Consider the following 27,475-nt stretch of genomic DNA (forward strand, 5'->3'; position numbering starts at 1 on the left):
AGGAGACAACTTTCTACTGTATCTAATGTCCTTAGTGGTCACATAGAGCTCATACAACCCCACTTCAAAAAAACTGAACTATCCCTTTAAGGTGCAAATTAATAGAAAACCACATCTCCAACAAAGACATAAAAGTTATGAGCGCTTAGCGTTATGTTGAAGAGATATAGTGTAGTTTATAGTGGATGTGAGAGATTTAGTGTTGGTGAAAGATAACCATGTGTGAATGATAAAGCATTCATTAACAGTAAGCTGTGCTTCAGTGGAAGGGGGCTCCCAGATGAAATTCACTTGGGGCCAGACCAGAGCCGGCCCAAGCCTCATAACGGCTTGGGCCGGCTCTGGTCTGGACTGAACGTTTTCTTCTTGCTGCTGGTATTTCCAGTCTCCTTGTAGGAGACAGTCTTGACATTGCAGACAGTCTTACGACAAACACTTACCTTTTTCATGATTTCCAGCCTCCTTCAAAGCCACAATCTGGTCGCGCTTACCCTTCGATGCCAAACTCGACAATCATTAGGAGTAAACAAATGAACTTGGGTACATCAAAAGCTATGCCTTTTAAGAGAAGCTATCCAAAATATTAAGTTTCTAGGACGAAAGCTAAGCAAACAAAATAGAGATATACGATGGGTAAATCTTTCTGGCCCACCCTGTAGCACTTCTGCACAGGCTACATTTTTCTAAACCAGATGTTGCTCCTTGATTGGCACCAATTCTTCACCAATCGAAAGCTAAAAAAAATCAATGAAAGAAATCACCCATAGGCCCAGAGAGATGTCATTTACCAGACGTAAAGGTTGATTCTCAAACTCATGGATCAAATTGGTCTGCAGTAATCTGAGGTGAAACAGTTAATCTGAGGAGTTAACACCTTTAAGGGTCAGAGAGGAGGATCCTGAAACATCCACTCTCCAACCGCAGACCCTCCTCCTCTGACCTGCCGCTGCAAACATGCTCCCATTTACACCCAGGCACATGTACAACAAGCCCTTCCTCCTTTTCATATCTGCACACACACACACACACAGAAACACACACTCTCTCTCACACACACACACACACACGTGGCCGCAGGGTAAATTAAGCCCTAACATTCCCACAGAGGCTAATCTCCATCCATTTAGAGGGCTGTAATATTTAATCAGGAGGCTGTGGAGCGTCTCGCAGCGCCACACGCTGTGGCACGGTTCATATGTTCACAGGAGAGGCCAGCCCAGAGGCGACGGGGGGCGGGGGGGCTCAGCACTAAAAGCCACTCCACCACGGAGCCCCTCGCTGTCTTTAACACTCCACGTTTCCTCACAGAGACGCAGGCAGGGAGCGTTTAGACGTTTGGACGGAGCGATGTAAAGATCTCCTGACAACGTTTGTTTGTTTTTCTGTTTCTAACGCTCTGATGGGAGAAAACCCTGACAGTCAGGACGGACTAAAGATCCACCGAGCTGTCAGCTCATAAATAAAACATCGTCTGTGTCACCTTTTTACATAAATTGATCAAATCTGCATGAAACTACATCACATGGAGAGCTGGAGGTTTCTGCCAGTGACAGACAAAATCACACGTCACAGACGGCTCCTGATCAGATCTGAATCGATGCATCGTTGTATCAGGGTTTTTTATTTTTTAAAATCCTTTATTTATGTCTTTGTTTATAAGCTGGGTTGGAAAAAAGTTAAGGTGTCAGATCCCCTGAATAAATACTAAAACTGACTCATGTGATGTGCATTTCTGGGAAAGTATGGCTCCTGATACAGTCTATGTCCACACGTAGCCAGGTACCTGGGAAATCGTATATATTTATATACGTTTCGGCCCATCGGGGGGGGGGGGGTTCTAGGGGCCCATCATTGGCAAGGGCCCAGAAAGACCCCTAATGAAATCATAGTGGGGCCCAGCAGTATTTCTTTTCATAGGGACCAAAATCCCTGGCAGCGCCCCTGGATGCCGGTAAAGAGAAGTTTTGGTTCTGAAACGTCACACCTGAACGATGAGGGTTCATTCTGATTGGCTGGCACAGGTTTCACGCCCAGTATTGGTTTGGCATGCTACGAACGTACTTATCGGTGGATTTGCCCACCACACATAGATGGAAATATTTCTAAAAATGAATAAGGAAGGGAAAATACCCAGCTACGTGTGGACAAGACCTTAGTCTGTAGACATCATCATCATCATTTTTCAACTTTTTCACTTGGTCTGGTTTTGAAAAAGCAAACAAAATATTACAAAAATCAGAAATATCAAAGAATTGCAACTTGAATTAAATAGGCACCAAAGAAAATCGTAAAATAATCAAATCAGGAAGAGAGCAGGACCAACAAATCAAGCATAAGTTGTTCTTTCCCACATACTTGAACAAAGGAGAATGGATTTGTTGCCAGAGATTGAACAATATGCACCCTTTGCAAGGGCATAAGTGTATTTTAGAGTGGCACAGACATGGAAAAGGCTTTTTCCCAACCAATCTTATAAACAAAAACTAAAATGATGTTTGATTTTTTTTTTGCATATTTTATTTATTTATTTATTTTTTATTTTTGCAAATAAATGTTTTTTTTTACATTTTTTTTTCAATTTTGTAAATTTAATGTTTTCAATATTTTTTATTTTTAATATTTTTACCCAAATTATAAAATTTTATATATATATATATATATATATATATATATATATATATATATATATATATATATATATATATATATATATATATATATATATATATATAAATAAATTAAATATTTTATTTATTATTTATTTATTTATTTATTTATTTATTTATTTATCATATGTTTTATATTGTCACAATTTTGTAAATTTTTGCAAATAAAAAAAAATCTATAGTTTTTGTGATCTGACATCTCAGCTTTTTCCCAACCTATCTTATAAATGAAAACTAAAATGATAGACTTGAATTAGAAAAAAAATTGAACCAAAAAAATCACGATTTAAAATCATTAAATTAAAAATCCTGATACTCCGACACATTGGTTTTTATAACGTGGTGCACTCCTCTAGCTCCGCCCTCTTCCTGTCTCTTTTCCTGTGTTTCAGAACTATTCATCCCGACACGAGAAGCGCAGGGCGCTCTCAGGTACTGGGTACAGTGTTGGCGGTGGCGCCCGGAGCTGTTGTCCGCTCTGTCTCACCCTGGCTCACAGTAAAGGTCAGGTCTGGCACCATCAGTGTGAAAAGCTGCGCTGAAAAGGGTAAAGTCCATCTGTTTGAACTCCACAGGACTGCGGCTGCTGGTTGAGATCATACATCTGTACATGCAGCAGAAAGGGGTGTGTGTGTGTGTGTGTGTGTGTGTGTGTGTGGAGGAGGGGTGAGCTGTGATTTAGTGTTTTTGTAAACACAACATTTGCGTTGCTAAGTGTGCATTGATGAACGTGTGGCGTGTGTGGTCAGTGTAACGCCTGCGCCCTGATTCAGTCTGACTCTAATGGCGCGTCCTGGTGAATTTTTCATACAGCCCAGAGGGCGAGGACGAGCGAGCACACTGCCACATTACAACCTTTGAGAGAGAGGAGGGGAGAGGAGGAGTGTGAGGAGTGAAGGAGTACAGCTACATCCAGGTCATAGCTTCATTTTCCATCAGAGAATTTCTGCTAAAAAAAAAAAAGTCAGAATTTCAGAAGTTTTTATCAAAGCAACAGATTTTTAATGTAAACTCCATGAATTAAAAATGACTCTTTTACAGCAAGATAAAGTTTTGCTTTGTCCACCATGACCAAGGGTCTTCAACCTGCAGCTCTGGAGCCTCATACAGCTCTTTGACTCCTCTGCAGTGGCTCCTTATAGCTTAAAAAAATACTATTAAAATAAAGAATTTTTATTTTCCTTACAGAGGGTATTGATGATTAAAGACACTGACACTAAATAAAATCCTGCGTTAACATTTAGTTGAACTAAATCTTCATCCCATCTGTCAATAAAGCCTGCCACCGCTCTACTTCACCTCCTACAACATCAACAGCCCACCAACTTTCCATGCACCTGTGGCTAACCTCAAGTTTTACAGCCCTGGGAAGATAACTACATCTACAAAAAGACTCATCTGGAAGAAAATACTGATTTTAATTCATTAAAATGCCAACGTGCTGGCTTAATACACAACAACAACAACAAAAATATAAAATTTGGTAATATTATCAATACATATCAAACTCAAGTAATATTTGAAAGATTTTGATTTTTTTTTAAATGTAGTAGTTTTGAATTCTTTTAAGTTCTGGCAACTGTTTGAAATTCCAGAATTGCTTGAATATTTTGGCATATTTTTTATATTTTAATTTTTTGAATATAACAAATATATGGGGTTTTTTTTTAACATTTTTTCACATTTAAAAAAAATGTAAATGAAAATTAGTTAGATTTAATACTTTTCATATTCTAACCAAAATTTAAAAAAAAAAAAAAAAAAATCGACCTATATTTTTTTTATTTTTGCTAATACAAAAAAATCAATAATGTTTGTAAAATTTTTGCTTTGTTTTAAAACTATTGATTTATTTTAAATTTTGAAAAAAAATTATGATTCTTTTGCGATTTTTTCACATTTTGAAAAAAAATGGAAATTCTGTAAATTATTTAAATTGAACATTTTTCATATTTTAACCTAAATTATAAAATTTAAAATAACCATATTTCTTTTTTTTTTTTTTACATTTTTGCAAATTAAAAAAAATCAATAATTTTGTGAAAGTTTTTGCAAAGTTTTAAAACTGCATTGCTTTATTTTTAATTTTGAAAAATTTATGATTTTTTGTATATTTTTTCAAATTTTGGAAAAACTGGAAACTCTGTTTTTTTTACCTAAATTTTTAAATTAAAAGCCCAAAAATTTTCCCCTGTTTTTTGGAAATTTTTGTGAATTAAAAAAAATCAATTATTTTTGTGATATTTTTGCTAAGTTAAAAATTGTATCGTTTTATTTTAGATTTGGCAAATTTGTGATTTTTTTTGCTTTATTTTCAAGATTTTTTCAAATTTATTAAAAATTTGAAAATGAGACATCATTAGTTTGATTTTTGAATTTGAAAACCTAGATCACTATTCACTAGATTTTATCCACTTTATCGTCTTTATACTGAAGATAAAGTTGATTTTGTGGCTCCTGAATCACTTAAATCCAGGTGAGCTGAGGAAAACTGGCTCCTGTGAAAGTAAAGGTTGCAGACCTTTGGTCATGAGGGAAATCAAGAAGAACTTGATCTTGTTTTTCTTTGTGAGCTTCATGAACACAGACGCCGGCTCAATGAGACCAAGCTCTTGATTTAATGGGCTGAAATTTCTGCAAGAAAGCTCTAAAAAAATTACCCATCTGTTCAGTGCACACATGCTGCAGCTCACTGCGATAGCTCGTAGCACCGTCTCAGCGTATGCAAATATGTTTTGCCTGGAAATCTATTCGGAGTTGCTTGGAGGAAGCCAGAACGGCCCTCCTTCTGTCTCCCCCTCGCTCCGGCTCACGCGGGGGGCTCCCTCACGCCGTCTATCTCCTCTCGCGTGGAAAACACACTCACCAGCTCGGCACGCACAGACACGCGGTCAGAGGACGCAGCGAGCAGAGCAGAGCAGAGCGGCACCGCCTCAGACGGCTGAAACCACCACGGGGCCAATATGCAGATCTCACAGGCCTGCACCGGCAGGGCCCCACTGTCCACTGAGCCCTGCGAGTGTTTGCTGGGTCGGATAAAACATGCAGCGAAGAAACACAGAGGGAATAATTATCCAGTCTGAGGAGAGGCCTGGACACTCGTTTTATCTCTCATTTGCTTTGAGGCCGCACACAACCCTGAGAAAAACTCTGCGTAAAGCTTGAGAAATCTCATTTTTAAAGAGTTTAAAGACAAAAAGTCGTCGAACAGGCTCTGAAATGTTTTTAATCCTCAACACAAAGAAAAATCAGAGGTTTACACTCATCTCTTCGCATGTCTGAGAATGATTTCCCCTCTCGGGCAGAGATGCGAAAAGAAAGAAACAACAGACCTTGTGTGTGTGTGTTTCGTGTGTGTGTGTGTGTGTGTGTACCAGAGGGCTGAGAGAAGCCAGGCCTGGGCAGATGGTCCACAAAGGTGTTACCTCACAGTGAGTGGGCACTGCGATTGATGCATTGCAACATCCAAGAAGGTGGAACATTTGGCTGCTGACCCGCAGTCAGAACTCGTTGGCCCGGCCTTCTCCTTATTTAGCTGCTCAAGAGAGCCCACGGCTGATTCAGACGGGATACACACACACACACACACACACACACACACACACACACACACACACACACGGAGGAGAAAAAACACTGCACTTTCCCACCCTGAAGGGAGCCTGTGCGGGCTGTGTGCTGGAAACTCTGCAGAGGTCAGGATGGAGATGATGGAGTGAGGCGAGGAGGAGGAGGAAGCAGATAGAGGAGACGACAGGAACTTTGGGTTACTGTGTTACACACACAAATGACTCATCACATCCAAGTCAGATTAAGTGTTTTCATCATTACTTTTATTATTCTAAAAAGTCAATACGCATCAACGTGACTCCCCAGTGAAACCCAGAGATCTCTAATTTGTGAAAGCTCAGGAAGAGGAACAGAAAGAGAGGAAATCTCAGGAAGAACGGAAAGAAATCAGAAAATAAGACTTACCAGATAATCATGTTTGGGTTTTTTTCTTTTGAAATTTATTTATTTATTGGGTGTTTTTGTTTTTTTGCATCTCACCACCTCCTCTGGACAGATTCAGTAAAGGAAGAAGAATGGAAACAGAAACAATTAAGGAGAAAAAGACAAAACAAAACAAAAGAATAAAGAAAATCAGGAATCAGAATGGTCAAGTTTTAATCCCCAACATTTTTCAAAAAGCTCATCAGCAGAGAAAGAAGCTCTCAAAGTTCAAAGGAGAAATTCTGCACATCATGGAGAGATTTTTATTTCAGACCCAAAGCGTTTTTACATCAGAGGAAAATTCACGAGTCCTCCGACCAAAAACAACATGACTGTGACAGATTTCAAACACAACGATTGTTATTTGTCTCAGGTTAAATCATCTGCTCCACTGAAGAAATAAAACAGTTTGTTTTTATATTAGTGTTACAGTACAAACAAATCTGTGCCTCAAAAACAAATTAAACCGAGTCTGATTTTCTTTACTGATTCTAAATTATGTTACAATTAAAACACTTTTTTTTAAGAGGATCATGTGTTTTTATCTTACTTTTTCCTGTTTTTTTATTTAATTACATGTTAAAAAAGCAGGTGAGAGTTCAAAACATAAAAGCATAATGTCAGTGTGAGCTCATTAAAAACTTTCAATTTAATCTGCTAAATCTTCACCCTCTCAAAAAAGAAAAAAAAAAAATAATTATTTTTTGAGAAGACGCTTTTTTTAAATAAATATAAAATATTTTATTTATCATTCAGTGTTAGTGTTGTTAAAAAATCTCCTTCAATGAAGCTTCTTCACATCCTTATATTAAATGTGAGCATGATTCTGCTGTTTGACAGGAGAGTCTGTTTAGTGTGAACCAGTAACACAGCGCCCCCCTCTGGATACTTCAGGGAATTTTTTCTGCTTCTCAGTTCAACGTCTGCCTGTTTGTTTCTCCACTCTGACAGTGAGGGGAAAGAAAGAAAGAAAGAAAGAAAGAAAATAATTAAAAAATAAGAATAAAAAAGAAAGAAAAAAGAAGGTAAGAAAGAATAAAAAGAAAGACAGGAAAAAAGAAAAGAAAAAAAAAAGACTGGAAAAAATGGAAGAAAAAAAGAGGAAAAAAGGAAAAGAAAATAGAAAGAAAGAAAAAGAAAAGTAAAATGAAAGAAAGAAAGGAAAAGAAAAAAAAGTAAAATAGAAGGAAAGAAAAAAAAGAGTGAAAGAGAGAAAAAAGGAAAGAAATAATAATAAAAGAAGAAAAATAAAAAAAAGAAAAAAAGGAGGTAAGAAAAGAAGGCAAAAAAAGGTCAGAAAAAGGAAGACAGGAAAAAAAAAAAAGAAAAAATCAAAGGAACTAAAAAAGAACTAGAAAGAAAGAAAAAGGAAGACAAGGGAGCAAAAAGAAAAAAGAAAGAAATTTTAAAAAAAAAGAAGGACAAAAAGAAAGAAGTTCCTAAATCCTCTTGTTTCTGCAGAGACTAACACAGAGCAACACTGAACCGGAGCAGAACCATCACACACATGAGAACCAGTCCCACACAGACCTCCCAGGCCTGGTCCCTCTTCCCGTTGGACTCCGCCTCCAGTCAGTCGTCGTCCACCACCATCACGTTCCCGCTCAGCTCGTACTCCATGTTGGCCCAGTCGAAGACGTTCCCCTTGGGCACCTTGTGGCCGTAGTGCCAGGCCTGGATCATGCTCCTGGACAGCACGAAGTCCCACATGTTCAGATCCGTCACCTCCCCCACGAAGCTCTGCACGGCCTCCAACCCCCCCAGGTGTTTGTCGGGGTCCTGCCCCAGGAGGACGGTCCCCTTAGGACGGATGGTGTGCCCCGGTTTGTACACCTGGTAGGTGCTGCGTCTCCCCTCCACCCAGAAGGCGGCGAGGCCGGTGCGGGACTCCCAGGTGAGGCAGAGGCTGGAGCGGAAGGTGGAGAGGGGCGGCAGGTGGAAGAAGCAGCCGTCGCCGCTCAGGTAGAAGGAGACCCGACCGTCCTTCTCACGCCACACGTTGAGCTCATCGTAGTCAGGCGTGCGGTAGGCGAACAGGATGATCTGGCGTTCTTCGGGGAGCTCGGTGGCCACGCGCATGCAGAGGGTGAAGGCTCTGAGGCCCATCTCCTTCTGAGGGATCAGGGCCACGAAGCTGAAGTCCGTCTCATAGGGGAAGACCAGGACTTTGTCACTCAGACCCACTGAAGGAGCACGTCAGGAAAGAGGAGTTTCAGAGAAAACACATCAAAAGGAGAAACAGCTTCACATGTAAACAGTGTGTGTCTGACCTTGGGTGGCAGAGGGATGCGTCATGCAGCATCCAAAGACTCCGAGTACAACCAGGAAAAACCTCACGATGTTGAGACCCTGAAAAACACACACACACATCCCTCAGCTTCTACAGAGACCAGGAAACAAAGATCCATGAACTCACATCACAAATCAAACAAGTTAGGAAACGATCAGCTGTTCTTACCATTTTGTTTGTTTTGTTTTTGTTTTCGTTGATCCTGGATGTTGCTAACTCAGTCCGGCTCCCTCACAGCCCTCGTGCTGTCGTCCTCTTCCCTCCTAGCACAGGCCGTGATGTCAGCTGTCCATCGGATGCTCTGACAAAGGGCCCGGTGTGTGAGGGGCTGAGCGATGCTGCCTCTATCTGCTGTGTGTCTGACGCACACACACACTTTTTCCACTGGGTGTGTGTGACTGTGTGTGCATCTATTACAGGACTAAAGGTTTGCAAGGTTTGAACGATCCTTCAGGAGCAGATGTCAGAGATTTCTGCAGCGTTTGGTCAATAATCCCTCACATTTGGTAAAAATGAAGTTATGGCTGATTGATGAAATAAAGGGTCATTTCAACCAAATTAAAAGTGAACTCATGCAGATAGATTTGATTAAATTAACAAAAGCACTGAGACATTCAAAAAATTTGACATTTTTGGAACTTTGCAAAAATTTCTCAATATCGTCAAAAATTCTACCCCCCAAAGAAGTGTTTTTTTTTTCTTTTTGGAAAAAGTATAACAAATTTCAAACTTAAGTTGCAAAATTCTCATTTTTTTTATTTCAAATATTTGCAAAAAAAATCATGAATTAACAAAAAATTCTCAACATTGTCAAAATGCCCCCCCCCCAAAAAAAAGTGTTTGTTTTTTTCAATTTATTGATTTATTTATCATTTTTATTTGTAAAAGTGTAACACATTTTGAATTTAATTAATTAGAAAAAAAACTATTTTTCAATTTCAAAAATTTGAAAAAGAAATCATGAATTTGCAAAAATTTCTCATCATTGTCAAAATACCCCCCCCCCCAAAAATAAATAAATAAATAAAATAAAATAAAATAAAATAATAAAAAAATAATAATAATAATAATAATAATAAACTAAATAAAAAGTGTTTGTTTTTTATTTCTGGCAAAAGTATTACACATTTTAAATTCAATTGATTTGCAAAATTCCCATTCTTTTAATTTTCGAAAAATTTGCAAAAAAATAAAAAAAATCATGAATTCACAAAAACTTTTTGAAATGTGAAAATAATATGCAAAAATGTATGCTTTTTGGACTTTATCAAATTGTTCAGCGATGTCTTAGTTTTTTATTTTTAATAATTTTCAGAAATTTCAAAAAGATTTAAACCTTTACAAATTTGCAAAAATTAAAAACAAAGTAGCTGCAAATTTAAAAAAAATTAGTGTACATTCAAAAAAAATTGCTAAATTTTAAAAAAAGGAAATTCAATAATTTTTCCACAATTTTGATTTTTTTGAAGAATATTTGAATTTCATAAAATATATTAATGTCACTCAACAAACCCTTTTTTTTTTGCTAATGTCTTGCCAAATATCAATCCTGTATATTAAGCTGGCACGTTGACGGTTAAATGAATCCATCCACACAGAATTAAAATCTGTATTTTCTTCCAGATGAGTCTTTTTGTAGATGTAGTTATCTTCCCAGGGCTGTAAAACTTGAGGTTAGCCACAGGTGCATGGAAAGTTGGTGGGCTGTTGATGTTGTAGGAGGTGAAGTAGAGCGGTGTCAGGCTTTATTGACAGATGGGATGAAGATTTAGTTCAACTAAATGTTAACACAGGATTTTATTTAGTGTCAGAGTCTTTAATCACCAATAGAGTGGAAGAGAGTGGAAGAGCCGCTGGTATCCAGAAAAAACGGAGCCCAGTCGTCTTCATACTTGGTATCTCTTTAATGATAATCTTGTGTCAAAAACACAACAAACAAAACTCAAAGTTCACGGTTTAATGGGGACAAAATGAAAACGGTTCCAGGCATTCATGTTATCAACATATCTACATTTAATACAGTTTGTCAAGCTCTAGGATTCTCCAGAAAAACAAGAAACCTACGTTGTCAAGAAATAAATCTGAGATACACAAGCAACGTATTTACACGGCCTGCACGCCGACACCAACCACCGACAGGCCAAGGTCGCCACAGACACACATTCAGCTGAAATAAAACAGGTAAAATCATCGCGCTGAACTGAAAATGAGCGAGAACAGATGGTTACAACTCTTCCAGCATTTCTAACAGAGGAGGATGACTGATTTTTGAACGCCGTCACAACCATCTTCTCTCTAAAACGTCACACTTTAAGGAGAGGGTGTGTCAGATTAACAGCAAAAAGGCCAGAAATCCACATCTTCAAGCCTTCGATAGGAAAAAAAAAAAAGGAAATTCACTTCATGCTTGTTGTGAGATCCGATGTCAATCCAGGCAAACAGCACGAGCCAAACACGACGTCCAAACACATTTTTGTTTTTATGATCGACACAGACAGCACGGACCATTTACACGCCAACCACAGCAGCTGATGTCAGCCGGCAAAGATCAAACATTTCAACACTTTCCATTAATATCCAGCAATGTGAAAACTTGTTTTTTTTTCTGTGAGCAGCAGGTGCTTTCATTCATTTTTTGTTTCCAGTTCAAGGCCGCTTTTCCTGAAAACCTTTGTTCATTGTCCTGATGAAGAATCAGTCAAACCTAAACTAAGGAGCAGATGATGCGTACATTCAACTCATTAAATTGTCTGTAACGGGCTGTGATTGATATGCACAGGAAATAACACTACTTAAAATCTTACAGTATGAAGACACATGAAGGGGGAGGGGCTTAATTTTCTAGGACTAGTTTCCAGGTAATGTAAAACTTGCATACAAACTGGTCACCCTCGTGAGATCAGTTTTTTGGCATTTGAGGTCCCACTTCAGTAAATTTACATCAAGAAGTGGACAAAGTCTCGCCGTTCGATGAAAGACATGAAAAAGGAATACTGGAGTAAACGCCAAACAAAGGCCGACGTCGAATATCTTCAACCACCGCGTGTTGTTTTTTTTACATATGGGTGGTTTCTGTGAAAGACTGGAGTGCAATGCTGATGCTTGTCATAGAGTTGTGGCACTCAGAGAAGGAGGAACAGAGCAGGAGAGACCTGAGAACATGGCCCCTGGTTTTTAGCAGAGAAAGGAGTCGAGCTGTGAAGACGAGAACGACAGGAAGTGATAGAGAAAGTGCAGGATGAAGGGGTTTAAAGGGAGAAGCAGGCCTGAAACATCAAGCCTCACAAGATCGGAGCAGAGATTTTACAGCAAAGACAAAATGTGAGGGGCGGGGTCGGGGTCAGGGGGCGTGGCTCCCGTTGTGGTAGTCCATAATGTGGCTTTTCCCGCTTCTGTTAAAGTTTGTATCCAGGCAAGAGGGTGATCTGTTCTCAGAGTCTCGTGCTGTCCAGGCTTTGTGAGGGGGGGGTATCTGGGGGTTATGGTGGAGAGATGGGAGCAGGGTGGGGGGCACCTTCAGTAGTCCTCCACCCAACCGTTCTCCTGGATAAAGGCATCGATCACCTCCTTCATGGCCAGGTTGGGGATCAGCTGGTCCTGGGTCAGAGGACTTCTGGTGACTGGGTCAAAATGGCCCACTCGCTGCACACAGAGGAGGTAGCATGCTAACGTTAGCAGTGTTTGTTATTCAGCTCATTCAAGCTCTTTTTACAAGTGTTTTCTTCCAGTTTCCCTCTGAGACTGAAAGAAAACTACAGACCACACATAAATCGATCAGGCTTGTACCATATTTGTAATTTGCTACTTGAGCAGGTCGATACGGTGGCTGGTAGGTGTCAGCCGATTTGGAAAATATTTTTTTTCTTTTTATCCTTAAGCTATGATAAATACAGCTTTAATGCTAACATTACTGATTCATAAAGCTAAATATAAGATGACATTGTTTTCCGGTGAATAATGAAATATAAAAACCATTGAGGATAAAACAAGGTGAGGCCCCTACAAAGCTTCATTTATCAGAGATAAAGTTTTAAAGAAAATCATTTACTTACTTTCACATCTTTTCTGTCTCTCTGGAGAAAACTGACCAATTTAAACTTCTGTGGTTTTTTAGCTTTTGCATTCTTTTTGTAGCTTTTGCATTTGTGTATGAGCTTTTGCATTCATGTAGTAGCTTTTGAACTCGTTTTGTAGCTTTTGCATTAGAGTTTTAACTTTAACATTTGTGTACTAGCTTTTTCATTCATTTTGTAGCTTTTGCACTCTTTTTGTAGCTTTTAAATTTGTGTGGTAGCTTTTGCACTTGTTTTTGCAGCTTTTGCATTTGTGTACTAGCTTTTGCATTTGTGTACTAGCTTTTGCATTCTTTTTGTAGCTTTTGCATTCATTTTGTAGCTTTTGCATTCATTTTATAGCTTTTGCATTTGTGTACTAGCTTTTTCATTCTTTTTGTAGCTTTGGCATTTGTGTTGAGGCTTTTGGACTCTTTTTGTAGCTTTTGCACTTGTTTTGTAGCTTTTGCTTTTGTGTTTTAGCTTTTACATTTGTTTCGTAGTATTTGCATTTTCATTTATGTTTTTGATTTTGCATTTGTGTTTTTGCTTTACATTCATGTTGTTGCTTTTGCAAATCGTCCGACACCCACTGACCACCGTATCTCGAGGATCATAAACACAAAACACGCAAAAAAACTGAAGAAGGTAAAAAGGATTTTTGTTTTTTTTTACATTTCAACTTCAACTTATTTAACCGACAGCCCCGATAACAAAAGGACGCACTTTAGATTGAGCTGTCTGTGGAAGTCACATCTCTGTGGTCAGTATTTGTTTCTATAGGAGGAGTCTGGAACCTCAATAAAGACGCCGTCCACATGAAGTTCACACCACTTCTCTTAGTTTGATGAAAATAACAGAAATGTGTGGATGTCAGTGAGAGACTGAACCACATGAAAACACAAACTTTAACAGTGAGTCAAAGTAAACAGATTAAAAAAACAGTATTTCCTGTTTATGTTGTGGCTGTTACAGTGGGTCTGTGGCTGCTTTGAGAGTTTTCTTCACCTACTTCTCACACGACTGTGTTTCCTCAGTTTTATTATAAACATTAACGGAGGCACTGCTGATGACTTTACCTGTAAGTGCTCCTCAATGTCCTTACGATCATAGGTGATGCCACTGGGGGTGATGCAGGGCTCCCTCATGAGCTCAAAACTGATTTTCCCGCACAGGTAATCAGGGATCTCCCGCTTCTGGAGGTGGTAGAAAAAAAGGGAAACAACTGAAATGCTAAGCAGTGGACAGCCCATAAAATGTTTCATCATCTCCAAATAAGTAAGTGTCATTTTAATAAAGTCTGTGGACCCATCAGCACTAACACCATTGTTACACAGTTATAAATAGCACTCGCCCCTATAGCGCCCACAGACGGCCTGTGAGGTGTCATTAAAGCTGACAATTACATGGAAACTACCTTATGTACAGCACCGACACTGGATCGTTGAACAAAATACTGGTGGTTACCATAGAAACAGTTGGTCTGGTGACCGGCAGTAAAGATGCTTTTCTCACAAATGCCCTGGTTATCACCACATCAGCAGAAAAAACGGTACATGAAAAACGCAGACACAATGTCTACACCACAAAAAAAAAAAAAACAGCGTCTGAAGTGAGTGATCATATCTGCACACCTGCTGAGCTCCTCCTGTTACCATGTCAACGATGAAAGAAGATGGTGTGAAGGAGGTGTAAGCTAATATGGGTCTGTGTGGGTGAATGTGATCAGTGTCTGTTAGCTTTGATGGACGGTGGTGGTGACCTGTGCATGATGGAGACTCCACTTCTCTTTTAATAAGCATCAGTGGGTGGAGGAAGTGACCGGCTGCATGAATCAATACGATCAAAGAGCTGAACACGCTCGGCTCATGAAAGCCAGTCATATACTCACTTTTCTCTTTTCATCCACTTGAGAGAAGAGCTCATTCATGTCCATTAGGTACTTGTCCTAAATGACACACATGCATGTCAGATCATCTTCATCAAAGTTTATAAAAGCATAAAAAACTCAGCACTTCAGTTAGACGTACATGTTTGGAGCCGATCTTTGCCACATCTGCTCCGTTCAGATTGTCGTCCTGTTTCTCTTTGTATTCTTCTTGTTCTCTGCAGAAATCAGGATAAACAAACACAACATGAATTATCCTTTCACTCAGTACAGTATGATAATAACTGCATTAAAGGATAAGTTCGATTTATACAGCTTTTACATTGTTTATAGAATGAAGTAGAACAAAATCCTCACCCAGAAGGTTTTCCTGATCCAAGCAGTGCTTTGGGAGATATTTAGATCCAAAATCGTGCAGCGGACGTCCGTATAATGGGATTTTTCACTGATATTCCATCATGGTCCGCTCCAGGTTAGTCATCTGCTGCAGTCTGTGTCACTCCAGACAGCGCTGTGTGGCTGTAATGACCTCTGAACTGACGAAGACTTTGTTTACGTTTGCCCCTCAAAGAAAGGAGGAAGTGGAGTCAGCTCTCCAGAGAGTACTGCACATGCACGGAGGGGCAAACGTAAACAAAGTCTTCGTCAATTCAGAGGTCATTACAGCCACACAGCGCTGTCTGTAGTGACACAGACTGCAGCAGAGGACTAACCCGGAGCGGACCATGATGGAATATTGGTGAAAAACACAAGTTTTTGGATGATTAATGCAGTTTTAGGAGCGGCGCTGTCTATGCCCCAATGGATCCCATTATACGGACGTCCGCTGCACGATTTCGGATCTAAATATCTCCCGAAGCACTGCTTGGATCAGGAAAGCCTTCTGGGTGAGTATTTTGTTCTGCTTCATTCTCTAAACAATGTAAAAGCTGTATAAACCAAACTTATACTTTAAAGAGAGGGGTCAAAAAGCTTCCTCACCTCTCCTTCTCAGCCAGGATGAGTTTGGTCAGATAGGCGTGCAACTCGTTCTCCTGATTAATGCGCTTCTCTTCGATGCTATTCCAGCGTTTTTTCTTTGCAATGCGCAGAGCGCTGGGGATGTCGTCTCCAAAGTTCAGCCTCTGCTCTTTTGCAAGGTTATAAGCTGTGGGAAAATAGCGTAACGATAGTTTCACTTGTTTAACATCTTAACGGCTTCTGTGATCTTGAAAAACTAAAACATATTGGGTCACTCAAAAATGAGGAAATGCATCAGCAACTTTGTGCAATATAAAAGTAAGATGCTCCAACAGACCACTGCAAAAACCCTGCACTAGTTTCCCCAGCTGTCGACGTTTTCACTGACCTTTCTGCAGGTTTCCGATTGCCTCGTCGTAGTTCTCCAGCTCCAGGTGACACTGGCCCAGGAAGAAGTGGGCCTTTACTGACTGGCTGTCCAGCTCCAGCGCATGCTTACAGTCTGCCAGGGCCTTGTCATGCTGCTGCAGCTTCACATGGCACAGAGCCCTGTTGGTGTAGTACACTGCCACAGATGGATTACGATTCTGGGAGACGGGACAAAACAGGCATTACACATGTACAGTGATATTCCAGCACGGCAGATTTTAGGGTGGATACATTTACTCTAATATTTCTCAGCACATTCTTCTAAATCAGGGGTCTGCAACCTTTAATTTTTCCTCAGCTCACCTGGATTAAAGTCATTCAGGCGCAACAAAATCTACTTCATCTTTACAATGAACACAAAATATAGCGTTTAAAATTCTATACATAGTAAAAATCCAGTGAATAATTATCTAAACAAGATTTTGTTTTGTGTTTACAAAATTGTAAAAGTGACATTTTTTTTTTTTGATTAAATTTGCAGATATTAAACAAATGGAAAAATTTGCTATATAAGTTTCAGAAATTAGCAAAATTTATGAATTTTTCCTCTTTCAAAAAAATTTTAAATTAAATTGAAATTTCAAAAATTTGTAACATTAAAGAAGAAAAAGAAATTAAAAAATGTGCAAAACTTCCTAAAATGTTGACATTTCGAAAAAAAATTGCCAAAATACAAATTCTATACATTTGCAAAAAATAAATTAAATGACGAATTTTTGCAAAATTTTTCAAAAAATTTACTGTTTTTTTCTAAATTTGGAAAATTGTTTAGAAAAACATTAATTTGAAATTATTTGCAAAAAGTCAAAAACAAACTTGCCAAAATTTTACTTTTTTCTTTGAAAGCTTTATTTCAAGACGTGATGCATATTTGGTTCAACAAAATGTTATTGCATGAGTTTATTCAGTGTCAATTAGACCCCGACCGATTAATCGATTAACCGATTAATCGGGCCGATTATGCCTGTCACCGATTAATCGACATCGGCCAAAATGTTGCCGATTTAAAAATTTTGCTTCACAGAGATTCTGTGGCTCCTGCTCCTGTGTGTCTGTGTGATGGGCTGCACACTGGCCGAGTGCCCGCCCCCTCCGTCCACCATTATCTAATGTAAGACTACAGAATGACGTTTTAACATCGTGTAAGTTGCTTTTTTGTGTGATAAACAGAGATAAATGCTACTGTTAACTCACCGGTCCACCATTATCTAATGTAAGGCTATATTTCGGCGTTTTAACGTCGTTTAAGTTGCTCATTGTGTGTTCACATTTTTTTTGGGTTTTGTACTTACTGTGTTTACAGTTAGACTTCTTTATTTATTATTGTGTTTACAGCTTGTTCTTATTTATCATTGGTTAACACTACAGTTCTTATGTTGACAGTTTTATAATTAAAGTTCCTTGTTTTAATTTTAATAGTGTTCTGTCTCTGTCTTGAATCATATGGGTATTATAATGATTTGTGATTATATACAGTATATATCCCGTGTATATCAATGACTTTATTATATATATATATCAGCCAGTATATCGGATATCAGTTGATATATCGGATATCGGCTTTTTTTTGCCCCCAGTAGTGGTATCGGCATCGGCCACAAAAATCCCACATCGGTCGGGCTCTAGTGTCAGTGTCTTAATCATCAATACTCTCTGTAAGAAAAATAAAAATTCTTTATTTCAATAATATTTTTTAAAGCTACAAGGAGCCACTACGAAGGAGTCAAAGAGCTGCATGAGGCTCCAGAGCGACAGGTTGAAGACCCCTGTTCTAAATTGTCTGCATAAACATTTATAACTGCTACTCACAATGGCTTTACTGTAGCATGTAGCAGCTTCTTGGTACTTGCGGCACAGGAACAGTCGGTTGCCCTGCTCCTTCAGCTCCTGTGCGTTGGAGCTCTTCTCCGGGCTGCCGGCCATCTTCTCCACCGGCTCCGCGGGGCCCGCCTCGCCCTGCTTCCCTATCCTGTTCCCCGTCTCTTCGGCTGGCTAGCTGACAGGTTCAAGAATGCCCTGTCCCCCCTGGACCTCGCGAACCAGATCAGAGACACAGTGCATGCAGAGTTAGGTCACCATCCACGGCTCGCACGCACTGCATTGTACCTGCAATGCGTGCTTGGGAGGATGAGGTGCAGTAGTGTCTGAGCCGAGATGCCACCCCGAAAGCATTGGTTTTATTCGCTGAGTGAGCACATAAGCGAGGTAGCTCCCAACACTGTGGGTGAATTAACTATTCATGTGACGGACATTAGTGGGGACTAAAACAGCAGCAGTGCTAGTTAGCCTTCAGAAAACATTATAACATAGCGTCACAGGAGGGCTTTAAATGTAACGTTACACCGCTGCTATACTTAAATAGTTTCAGATTATAAACAAATTACTGCACCTAAGAGTGTTAAAGCTTAACACACTCACACTTTACATTCATATTCTGTATTAACAACAACTGACAAACAGTGAAAACAGATTTTACCTTTGTTTCTGGAGAGGAAAAAGATCGGTGAGATGTTAGCTAGCTAGTTAGCTTAGCTAGCCTGCTACGCCGGGCGTAAGACTCATATATTAATGCAAATTCGGCGGTTTTAACTTTTATCATAATGCTTACGATTCTATCGGAAGATTATTGAGATGTTTCAGTACCCGTCAGGCCTGAAAAATCCTGTCTACCATGTACCTGGACATCAACCACAACGCCGGGTACCAACCTCAGAACCCAGACATCGGCTAATGCTAAGTTAGCCTGTTAGCTCCACATCATATTTACTTTGATTTAAGCTACTCTGAATGTAAATTATGTTTCAGTTTAAAGGAGGAAGGATTACCAGACCTCACCTTAAAGAAAGAATCTTGCATCCAGGTGAAAACGTCTTAATATGTTATAAAATCAAGTGTTAGTCTGTTATTTTGTCACATTCGAGGTTCATGACAGGTTGTTGTTATGCTGACGTCAAGCGCTTACGCGACGTCGACGGAAGCCGAGGGGACGTTGGATGCTTACATTTTGTATAGTCTTGCCACTGAAGCTCTCAAAGTATTATCAACAGGCCTTACTCTCTTAGAAATTGTGTTTTGTTAACAACTTTTCCCCGCACAAGGAAATAATTTGGAACAATGGGCATATTACTATCAACAACAATAGTATATATAAAGAGAGATGGATTGAGAGGAACATAATTTTTGTGACAGCTTTATTTGATGAGAATGGCAACCTTTACCGTTATGAAAACTTTTGAAAGCTAAAATTCTTCCAGTCAAATACAGAGAGTTTGTTTCCATTGCAAAGGCCATACCCACTGGCATGAATGAGTTAATAAAATGTCACTTAAGTCACCAAAATATTAATTTTCAGACACCGTCTCTTATGGTTGACAGAATTGGCATAATGGATAGAAAATGTACAAACAAACATCTTAGGAAAGTTTTACAGAGAAGTAACAAAATTTCGCCCAGAGGTAAATTCATGTGGGACTCACAGTTGGTTGATATTAGATGGGCAAGGCCTGGTGTAGGAGCTATTTAGTGTTTTTCTTTGCTTTGTTTAGAATTTAGTTTAGTGTTTAGATTTTTACTATTTTTAAATCAATTTATTTTGATTTAATTATGATTACGTTTTTGTTAGTATTTTAGTAGTTTACCATTCCTTTAGTTTGGGTGTTTTGTTAATTATTTGTTTAAATTGGGCACGGTGGCACTTTAGGTTATATAGGTAAGCTTACGGTAGGGACCAGCATGCACCTGGGTGGGCAGATGGTTTTTTACCGGAGCGGGAGCCACATGGGGAGTTTTCCTTTGTTCTCCGTTTGTTTGATTTTTTTTGGATTAATAAACCACATTTTTGTGAAAGTTTGACATGAGTTTGGACCTTATGATTATTTTCCCATCCGCGTAAACCACAACCCACGGTGCAAGAGTGGCCTTTTGAGTTTTTTTTGTGAAAGTTTGTTTGAAACTTTTGTTGTCTTTTTTTTGGTGGATAAACGGCCACTACACCTGGTTATGTCCCTTTCAATTCTGTCTTTCAAATAAAATACGAGAAGTTCATTTTAAAATTTTACATTGTATTTACCCTTGCAACAAATATGTTTCCAGATTTACCGATGTGGATGAAATGTGTACTTTTTGCGAGCATGAGCCAGAGACAATTTTGCATTTGTTTTGTATTTGCCCATGACAAATCAATTTGCTTCATAGTGAATCTAATGATTCTCTTAGGTAAGTTTTATATCCATAAAATGAAGTTCTCCAAGTCCCTGCTTAATTTTTGTATTTTCATAAATGAATTCTATTTTTATATAGACACCTTAAGAGTAATGACAAACAAGAAAAGTGAACACACACTGCTTTGCCTTAACGATTCATTTTCACTTATCTCAAACCAAGAAGTGCCTTAATTAATACATTAATTATGTAAAGTACATGTGCTTATTTATTTTATTTCAACATGTATATTTTATTTTTCTTAATTTATTTTCTTTTTTATTTCGCCCCATTACATCTTCCTTAATAGTCTGATTGTCTGTAATTTGTTATCTGTTAAATAAACATTGACCAAAAAAAAACAAAAGAAAACGTTTTGTATAGTCTTCGCTTATTGTCTGCAAATTGGATAGAATTGCAAAACCGGGAGCAAAAAAAAGGGAAATAAAATTTAAAAGAAAATTATTTAATGATCTGTTTAACAAAATTACCTTAACATTTACATTAAGAATCCAAAAATATGTTATTTTAATATTTAATATTAATCTCTGTGAGCAAAATTGTTTAGAATAGTGCTGCTTCTAACTTTATAAATAACATATCAGTCTGTAGCTCTGCTGCCTTCAGTTGTCAGAATCCCCAACCCTATTGAACGGATGGAAAGAGCACCATAACAGTAATCACCAGCAGATGGCGCTCCATACTCAAAGTTTTATGCAAACCTAACTTTTGGAGGTAGTGTGAATGGATACAGATGGAGAACTTAAAAAAGGGTGTTGCAGTTTTTTATCTGTTATGTCACAGCAGTGGCCAAAATTGCTAGAACACTTGGCAAATTTAGGATGCTTCAATTGTTTTTGTTAATTTGTCAATTTAAATAGCCATAAAACAAATGCAATAGCTACAAATTCATCATTATTTACCACAAACCATAAAGGCCAATATCTTCAGATCTGTCAGATGTTCTTATGTTTTTGGCCACCGCTGTAAGTTGCACAGTGTAACTAAAACAGAATGCACCACAATGTTTATAAGACTTTCAGGAAGTGCAAACTCTGTACATTCCTTGACATTGATCTAGAATATACAGGGAGTATGCACCGACAAACAGGTCAGATTATAACCAAAGCTGTAGTTTATATCATCAGGGGGATCCCACCCACAGAGAGCTGCAGCCACACACAGACAGATCCACAGATAACCTTTACAGGCCTTCATAAAGAGAGGAACATGCAAGTATAGCCGTGGTGGACTTATCGCGCCTGTGACTGTGGCCGAGGTCACTTTCATCCCAGTCCGTGGAGGCTCGGCACAGAGATCAGTGTGTGAAGATTAGGGCACATCCCCTGAGCAAACACACTGATAAATGTGTGAAGGGGGCCGTTTAGCTGCAGACCCACCAGCGCTGTGTGTCCCCAGCTGTGTTTACCCATCTCTGGTCCCCCTGATCCCCCCAGAACACCCACCACTCCTACCAGTCCTTGATCCCCTATATGTAGAAGAGGGGTTCAAGACCAAAACACACTGATTGGAATAAACACACCAACTCTGAAAGTTTGGATTCAAGCAGGATATGTTAAACTGTCAAAGTGAGATGTTTATACCACAGGCTATTTTAAAACCTCATCTGTTTTATTGGAAACCCATAGGGGTGTGTTTACACAGGAAATTCATCTTAGCGCAAAGTTTCCCATCATGCATCATGAATATATCTTTATTTCATTGTGATTTGTGTTTTGTCAATGTAAAACAGAGACATTAAGGAGTTGAAATACCTTTCAGGGTGGCTAAAATTTTAAAGTCCCCGTGAAGAAATTTTATTTTGTGTACATTTTGGCGCCAAATTCAAATTAAAATCCAAATCCAAATAAGCTTTCTCAGCATGAAGTTTTTTTGTTTTTTTTAACATGTTGCCAAAGCCAGAGTTCAAATAAATCGATTAAAAAACACATCCACAAGAAAACACATTTCAAGAACAGAAAAGGAATAAAATCAATGAAAAAAATAGAAAAATAAAAATAACAGTAGAATTTTGTGGCAAAATTCTAAAAAAAAAAAAAAAATTTGTAAAATATAGCAGCTTTTTGGTAGAATCTTGCACTGGCCAAGTTATGTTTCCTGACATCATCCTGCTGTATTTCCCATCATTCTCATTCTCCAGCACAATTTTATGCAAATATTTGTTGTGAGTGTCAACACTGTGAATTTTAAGGTGTATTTGCAAAAGCAGAAATTAAATACACTTTGTCTAAAAATATTTATTGATTTATTTATTTTTGTTGTATTTATATATTTATTTATTTTTGTTGTATTTATTTATTTATTTATTTTTGTTGTGTTTATATATTTATTTATTTATTTATTTCGTTGTATTTACTTAATTGTTTTTGTTGTATTTATTTATTTATTTATTTTTGTTGTATCTAATTATTTATTTGTTGTATTACTTTATTTTTTTATTTGTTCATTCATTTATATTTCATTTTTTATTTTATTTTATTTTTATTTTATTTTTTGTTTAAAAGAAAAAAAGGTGTATTCGCAAAAATAGAAATTAAATACACTTTGTTGAAAAAATATTAACCTATTATTTTTATTTATTGCGTTATTTTGTTATTTTATTTATTTGTTCATTTATTAATATTTTTTATTCTATTTCATTTTTTTTTGTTTAAAAGAAAAAATATCTTGCTTTTATATTGTTAGTGTGATCATCTTTGGGGAAAGACAGGTGATCTTTTATTTGAAAGTCTAAAACAAAGTATTGTATGGATGAAGCAGCACAGCGGTGGTGTAATTGGGAATAATTGAGGGGATTAGCGGCTGTTTGCAGAGGATTATAAACAGAACAGATACCCCCCATGAGTGTCAACATGATGCTGTTTAAAGCACTCTGTGCTCACATTCAAACTGCCTCATCCTCGCACCCCTTGTCCAACATCCCAACCGTCGTCCCTCCATCCATCCATCCATCCCCCTCTTTAAACTCCAACTGCTGCCCACTGCACCAGTTGGCTGAGCTTTTTGTCACCTTGGCAACCAGACCAGGAAGTTGCCCTGCTCCTCTGGCACAGCTGAAAAAGCTGCCACTTCCTGATTGATTCTGCTCTTTCTCTCTGCCTGTGTAGTCGTTTTCTCATTTGGCAGCGCCGTCTGCTATTCAGCGCCAAATGGTCTGAAAGGAGAAAAAGGGCGAACACACTCTCGTCAGCGTTAAGGGAAACCTCAGGTTCAAATGGGTGAAACAAAAGCCGTATTTATCCACAATGGAGCTTCTTTGTTTAGGGGGGTTTGCTCATTTTGAGAAGGGGAAAGGCTCATAGACTTATTGCAGTTTGTTCAAGTGGATCTGAATGAAACACGGACACTAAAGCAAATGAATAGTTCCTCTGTGTTAACTGAAAGAAGATGGAAATGCAGGAAATTATTGTTTGAGTTTGCATCTCGACCCATTTAACAGCTTCTCCTTTATCCCAGACATGTGCGGCTGTTGTTTAAGTGCTGCTTTTTTAGTGTTGTTACAGTTGAAAGAAAAATACTGATAAATCCTGTCGCTTTAAAAGCTCTTGGCTGTCTGCACACTAGCTTAACAACACAAGAGGAGCTGCAGACACACACGTGGACAGATACTGGCTGACCGGTGCAGTTTTCTGGCTCTGTAGTCCACTCCAGGACATAAACACTAACTTTGGTAACCAGTGGGGACTGGTTTGGTCAGATGGATGCATCCAGCCAGCAGATGGCCAACCTTAACTACAGAAAAACATCCCTTAACAAAGCTATAGTGTAAAAAGGATGCTGCTGCAGTAACATGACTCGTACATGCTGCTAGCTAAGGACAGGAAAGTTGTGAAAATTGCAGAGAATCACCAGCAGTCAGATATCGCCCTTGTGCACTCGTTGGGGCATGTCCTGGCCGCCGCATGTGCAACAAGATCTGCCTTACCAAAAAACCATGAATGTTGATCAGATCTGCTCCCTACAACAAGCAAACATGGGTAAGTGTAACTACAGAGGACACTGCAGTACTGCTTTTGACCAGTGATATTGCTGTGACTACGACAAATTTTAAACATTCAGTGATATAAGTTAGAAATCATGTGATGTAGATGAGTTTAATCATGTTTAAAGGCGTTTATGGGAGTAACTACGACTTGTGTCCAATAGGTGGCGCTTCAAGTATAAAAAAGTATATAGAGACACTGGGACACTAAACATATGTGTTTGTGTGTTTTGGTCCAGATTCAACATTGTATCATGGAAGAAATTAAGGTTTCATTTTGACAAAAAAAAAAATTGTCAACTTTGGCGCCCGTTTCTGGCCACGCCCATTGAGTTACAAAAAATCCTTTCATAAGTTTTCATCGTTTATGTGCAATGTATACACAAGCCAAGTTTGGAGTTGATCAGATAAAATACCTAGAAGTAGTTTGTTCAAATCTGTATGACTCCCTGTTGCCATTTAGGGGCCCTGTACTCTTGGGTAAAAACAATGACATTAATGCGTTCGGGCTGTAACACTGAACATGTGTGTCTGTTTTCATCCAGATCTGACATTGTTGAAAAAATTGCAAACTTTGACCCCTTGCTCTGGCCACGCCCATTGAATTATGAAAAAACCTTTGGTAGCTTTTCATCGTAAATGTTTGTACCAGACACAAGCCAAGTTTGGAGTTGATATGAGCAAAAATCTAGAAGTAGTTTCTCTAAATACATAGCTGAAAAATGTTCTAATTTCCTGTTGCCATTTGGGGGCGCTGTACTTTCAGGTGAAAATAATGACATTATTGAGTCAGGGCTGTAACACTGAACATGTTTGTCCTTTTTCATCCAGATAAGACATTCTTGAAAAAAACACGAACTTTGACCCCTTGGCCTGGCCACACCCATTGAGTCACAAAAACACATTGCATAGCTTTTCATCGTCAATGTGTCTAGTAAACACAAGCCAAGTTTGGAGTTGATCTGATAAAAAACCTTAAAGTAGTTTGTTCAAATACGTAGCTGATAAATGTATAAGCGGGGCTGTAACACTTAACATATGTATTTGTATTCATCCAGGTTGGACATTGTTGAAAAAATTACAAACTTTGACCCCTTGCTCTGGCCACGCCCATTGAGTAACGAAGAAACATTGCAGAGCTTTTCATCATCAATGTGTGTAGTAAACACAAGCCAAGTTTGAAGTTGATCTGAGAAAAAACCTAGGAGTAGTTTGTTCAAATATGTACCCTATAAATTGTGAAAATTCAACTTTTAAGTCCAAATTGCCAACTCCCTGTTCAGAATTCACTATGGTCATTAGAGACTTTTTTGTAGATGTTGTCATGATAGTTATGCACAAAAAATTTCAGGCCTGTAGCTCAAAGTAGCTGGAGAGGCTGCAGTTTTAAGTCAATAGGGGGCGCACTGGAGCAGGTACTAACATGAAAACAGTAGATTCATTTGTTTTTTGCTGTGACTGAATTTTGTAGCTAGGTGCATTCACACATATGTCAAGTCAAAGGGACGCAATTTGGGGTCAAAGTGGCTGAAGAAAGAAACAAACAATAAACACATGGGGTTTTTTAACAGGGGCTTTGCCCCATGACCCTTAGGTTGGTCACGGTCTAATAAAAGTGGGGTGGAAAAAATTGACATTTTTGGATTAAATGCGTGATGCTCACTTCAGTATATCTGGACATTTAGAGGATCTACATAAGATCTTTATGTTTGGATTTTATTCAATCCTAGATAGAAGATATTCACATACTTTAGGCCAGGTTTTATTTGACGAAGAACAGATTTTAATGAGAAACTGCAGTCTAACTATTCAGAATGCATTTGCTCTCAGATATTGTTGGTTAAAGTGCTTGGTAATCATTTCTCATGCACAGCCAGCCGTGTAAATGTGCTTAGCTGCAAAAGTTGACTTCTCAGGTTAGGAGTTAAACGGGGGGATGTGCTGATGCCAAACCAAAGACTGTGAAGAGAAAAGCCAGAGACACCCGAGGGTCATAGATCATCTGCACACCTCTGCAGCTCCAATAAAGCCTCCCGACGACTGGAGGGGGGAAGGGATTACTCATCCTCAGGAGAGTTTTGGCTCCTGAACACAAGACCTGGAAGTTTAATAGAAAATGTGTTCAATCAGAGAGTATGAAGATAAAGGGAAAATGCTTCACGACACTTTTTCAATCTGTAACTGTATTTTTTTCTCTGCCTGATTCTGAGAAAAGCCTCAGGAAACTCTAATCCAAAAGTTTGTTTTCTGAGACTTGCAGTGTTAGTCCAAAAATCCTTTACACCCTGGGGGGTTAACAACACACTCACTGAGACACCCCCACTTCCAAAAACACACACACACACTGTGGATTGACGGGTGACGGCTGGGGGTGGCTGCTGCAGCCGTAAGTGGCGGGGGGAAGTTTGACAAAAGAGTTTTGGAGGGAAATCAAAACTCTTGGAGTGATTTCAGGGATGCGGAGGGAAACTCAGGCTCTGATCCATCACCACCGCATTATAATGAGAAATACCACTCATTCACTGACGACCGCCTCCAGATGGAAACAATATTTGTTTACTCTTTGTTATTAATCGCAGGCTGCAGAAGCCAAGATGGATTTTTCTTAGAGATTAGAATCAGCTTTGTTTCAGCTGAATCTCATCACATTATCAGCTGAAAAGCCAGCGTTCTGGTGGAGCTCAGGCAATTAAGTGGAGATGACTAATCAGTGTGTTTTTCTCATACAGAGTCAATGAGGAGCTTCACAGGACGCAACCAGCAGGGGCACCAACAAGTTACTTTCCCTCCCTGATGCCTCCATCCCCCGCTCCTCCCTCCACGTCTCCAGGAGTGTCCCCTGAGGTCGTGCTCCCCAGGGTCACCGGCCCCACCCAGCCCCAGCCCCCAACCCCAGAGCCCGACTTGGTCCTAAAGAGCTGAAGCAGACATAATGAGCAGAGGACTAATCGTCTGTGGATGTGTGAGTGTGTTCACAGAGGTTTGTTTTGGGGG

General features: G+C 38.9%; 2 protein-coding genes across 3 annotated transcripts; both read right to left on the reverse strand.

Moving 5' to 3' along the window:
* Positions 1-7,622: 7,622 nt before the first annotated feature.
* On the reverse strand, positions 7,623-9,263 carry LOC141785138 (C-reactive protein-like). Its single transcript, XM_074663293.1, has 3 exons — positions 9,118-9,263; positions 8,930-9,008; positions 7,623-8,842 (listed from the first exon to the last, which is right to left on the reverse strand). Exons 1-3 carry the CDS (start codon positions 9,118-9,120, stop codon positions 8,232-8,234), a joined length of 693 nt encoding a protein of 230 aa, XP_074519394.1. The 5' UTR covers positions 9,121-9,263; the 3' UTR covers positions 7,623-8,231.
* A 1,584-nt stretch (positions 9,264-10,847) lies between these two features.
* stub1 (STIP1 homology and U-Box containing protein 1) lies at positions 10,848-19,241 on the reverse strand. 2 transcript variants are annotated; one of them, XM_074663976.1, is made up of 8 exons: positions 19,114-19,241; positions 18,088-18,303; positions 16,238-16,436; positions 15,871-16,036; positions 15,032-15,107; positions 14,893-14,949; positions 14,081-14,197; positions 10,849-12,591 (listed from the first exon to the last, which is right to left on the reverse strand). In XM_074663976.1, exons 2-8 carry the CDS (start codon positions 18,199-18,201, stop codon positions 12,466-12,468), a joined length of 855 nt encoding a protein of 284 aa, XP_074520077.1. In that variant the 5' UTR covers positions 18,202-18,303; positions 19,114-19,241; the 3' UTR covers positions 10,849-12,465. The 2 variants fall into 2 exon arrangements, with proteins under 2 accessions (XP_074520078.1, XP_074520077.1); XM_074663977.1 differs by lacking the exon at positions 19,114-19,241 and having other exon boundaries at positions 10,848-12,591; positions 18,088-18,268.
* Positions 19,242-27,475: the final 8,234 nt, after the last annotated feature.

Source organism: Halichoeres trimaculatus, unplaced genomic scaffold (assembly GCF_033239565.1).
Source record: "Halichoeres trimaculatus isolate MK-OKI-2021-1 unplaced genomic scaffold, fHalTri1.1 fHalTri1_scaffold_23, whole genome shotgun sequence".
In the NCBI taxonomy this organism is placed as follows: domain Eukaryota; kingdom Metazoa; phylum Chordata; class Actinopteri; order Labriformes; family Labridae; genus Halichoeres; species Halichoeres trimaculatus.

Coding starts and splice junctions, on each gene's coding strand:
- stub1 (XM_074663977.1), bottom strand. CDS start 18,201: ATGGCCGGCAGCCCGGAGAAGAGCTCCAACGCACAGGAGCTGAAGGAG. Junction 14,950..15,031: donor CAAAGATCGGCTCCAAACAT/GTACGTCTAACT, acceptor TGTGTCATTTAG/GACAAGTACCTAATGGACAT. Junction 12,592..14,080: donor ACATTGAGGAGCACTTACAG/GTAAAGTCATCA, acceptor CTCTGTGTGCAG/CGAGTGGGCCATTTTGACCC.
- LOC141785138 (XM_074663293.1), bottom strand. Junction 8,843..8,929: donor GCATCCCTCTGCCACCCAAG/GTCAGACACACA, acceptor GTGCTCCTTCAG/TGGGTCTGAGTGACAAAGTC.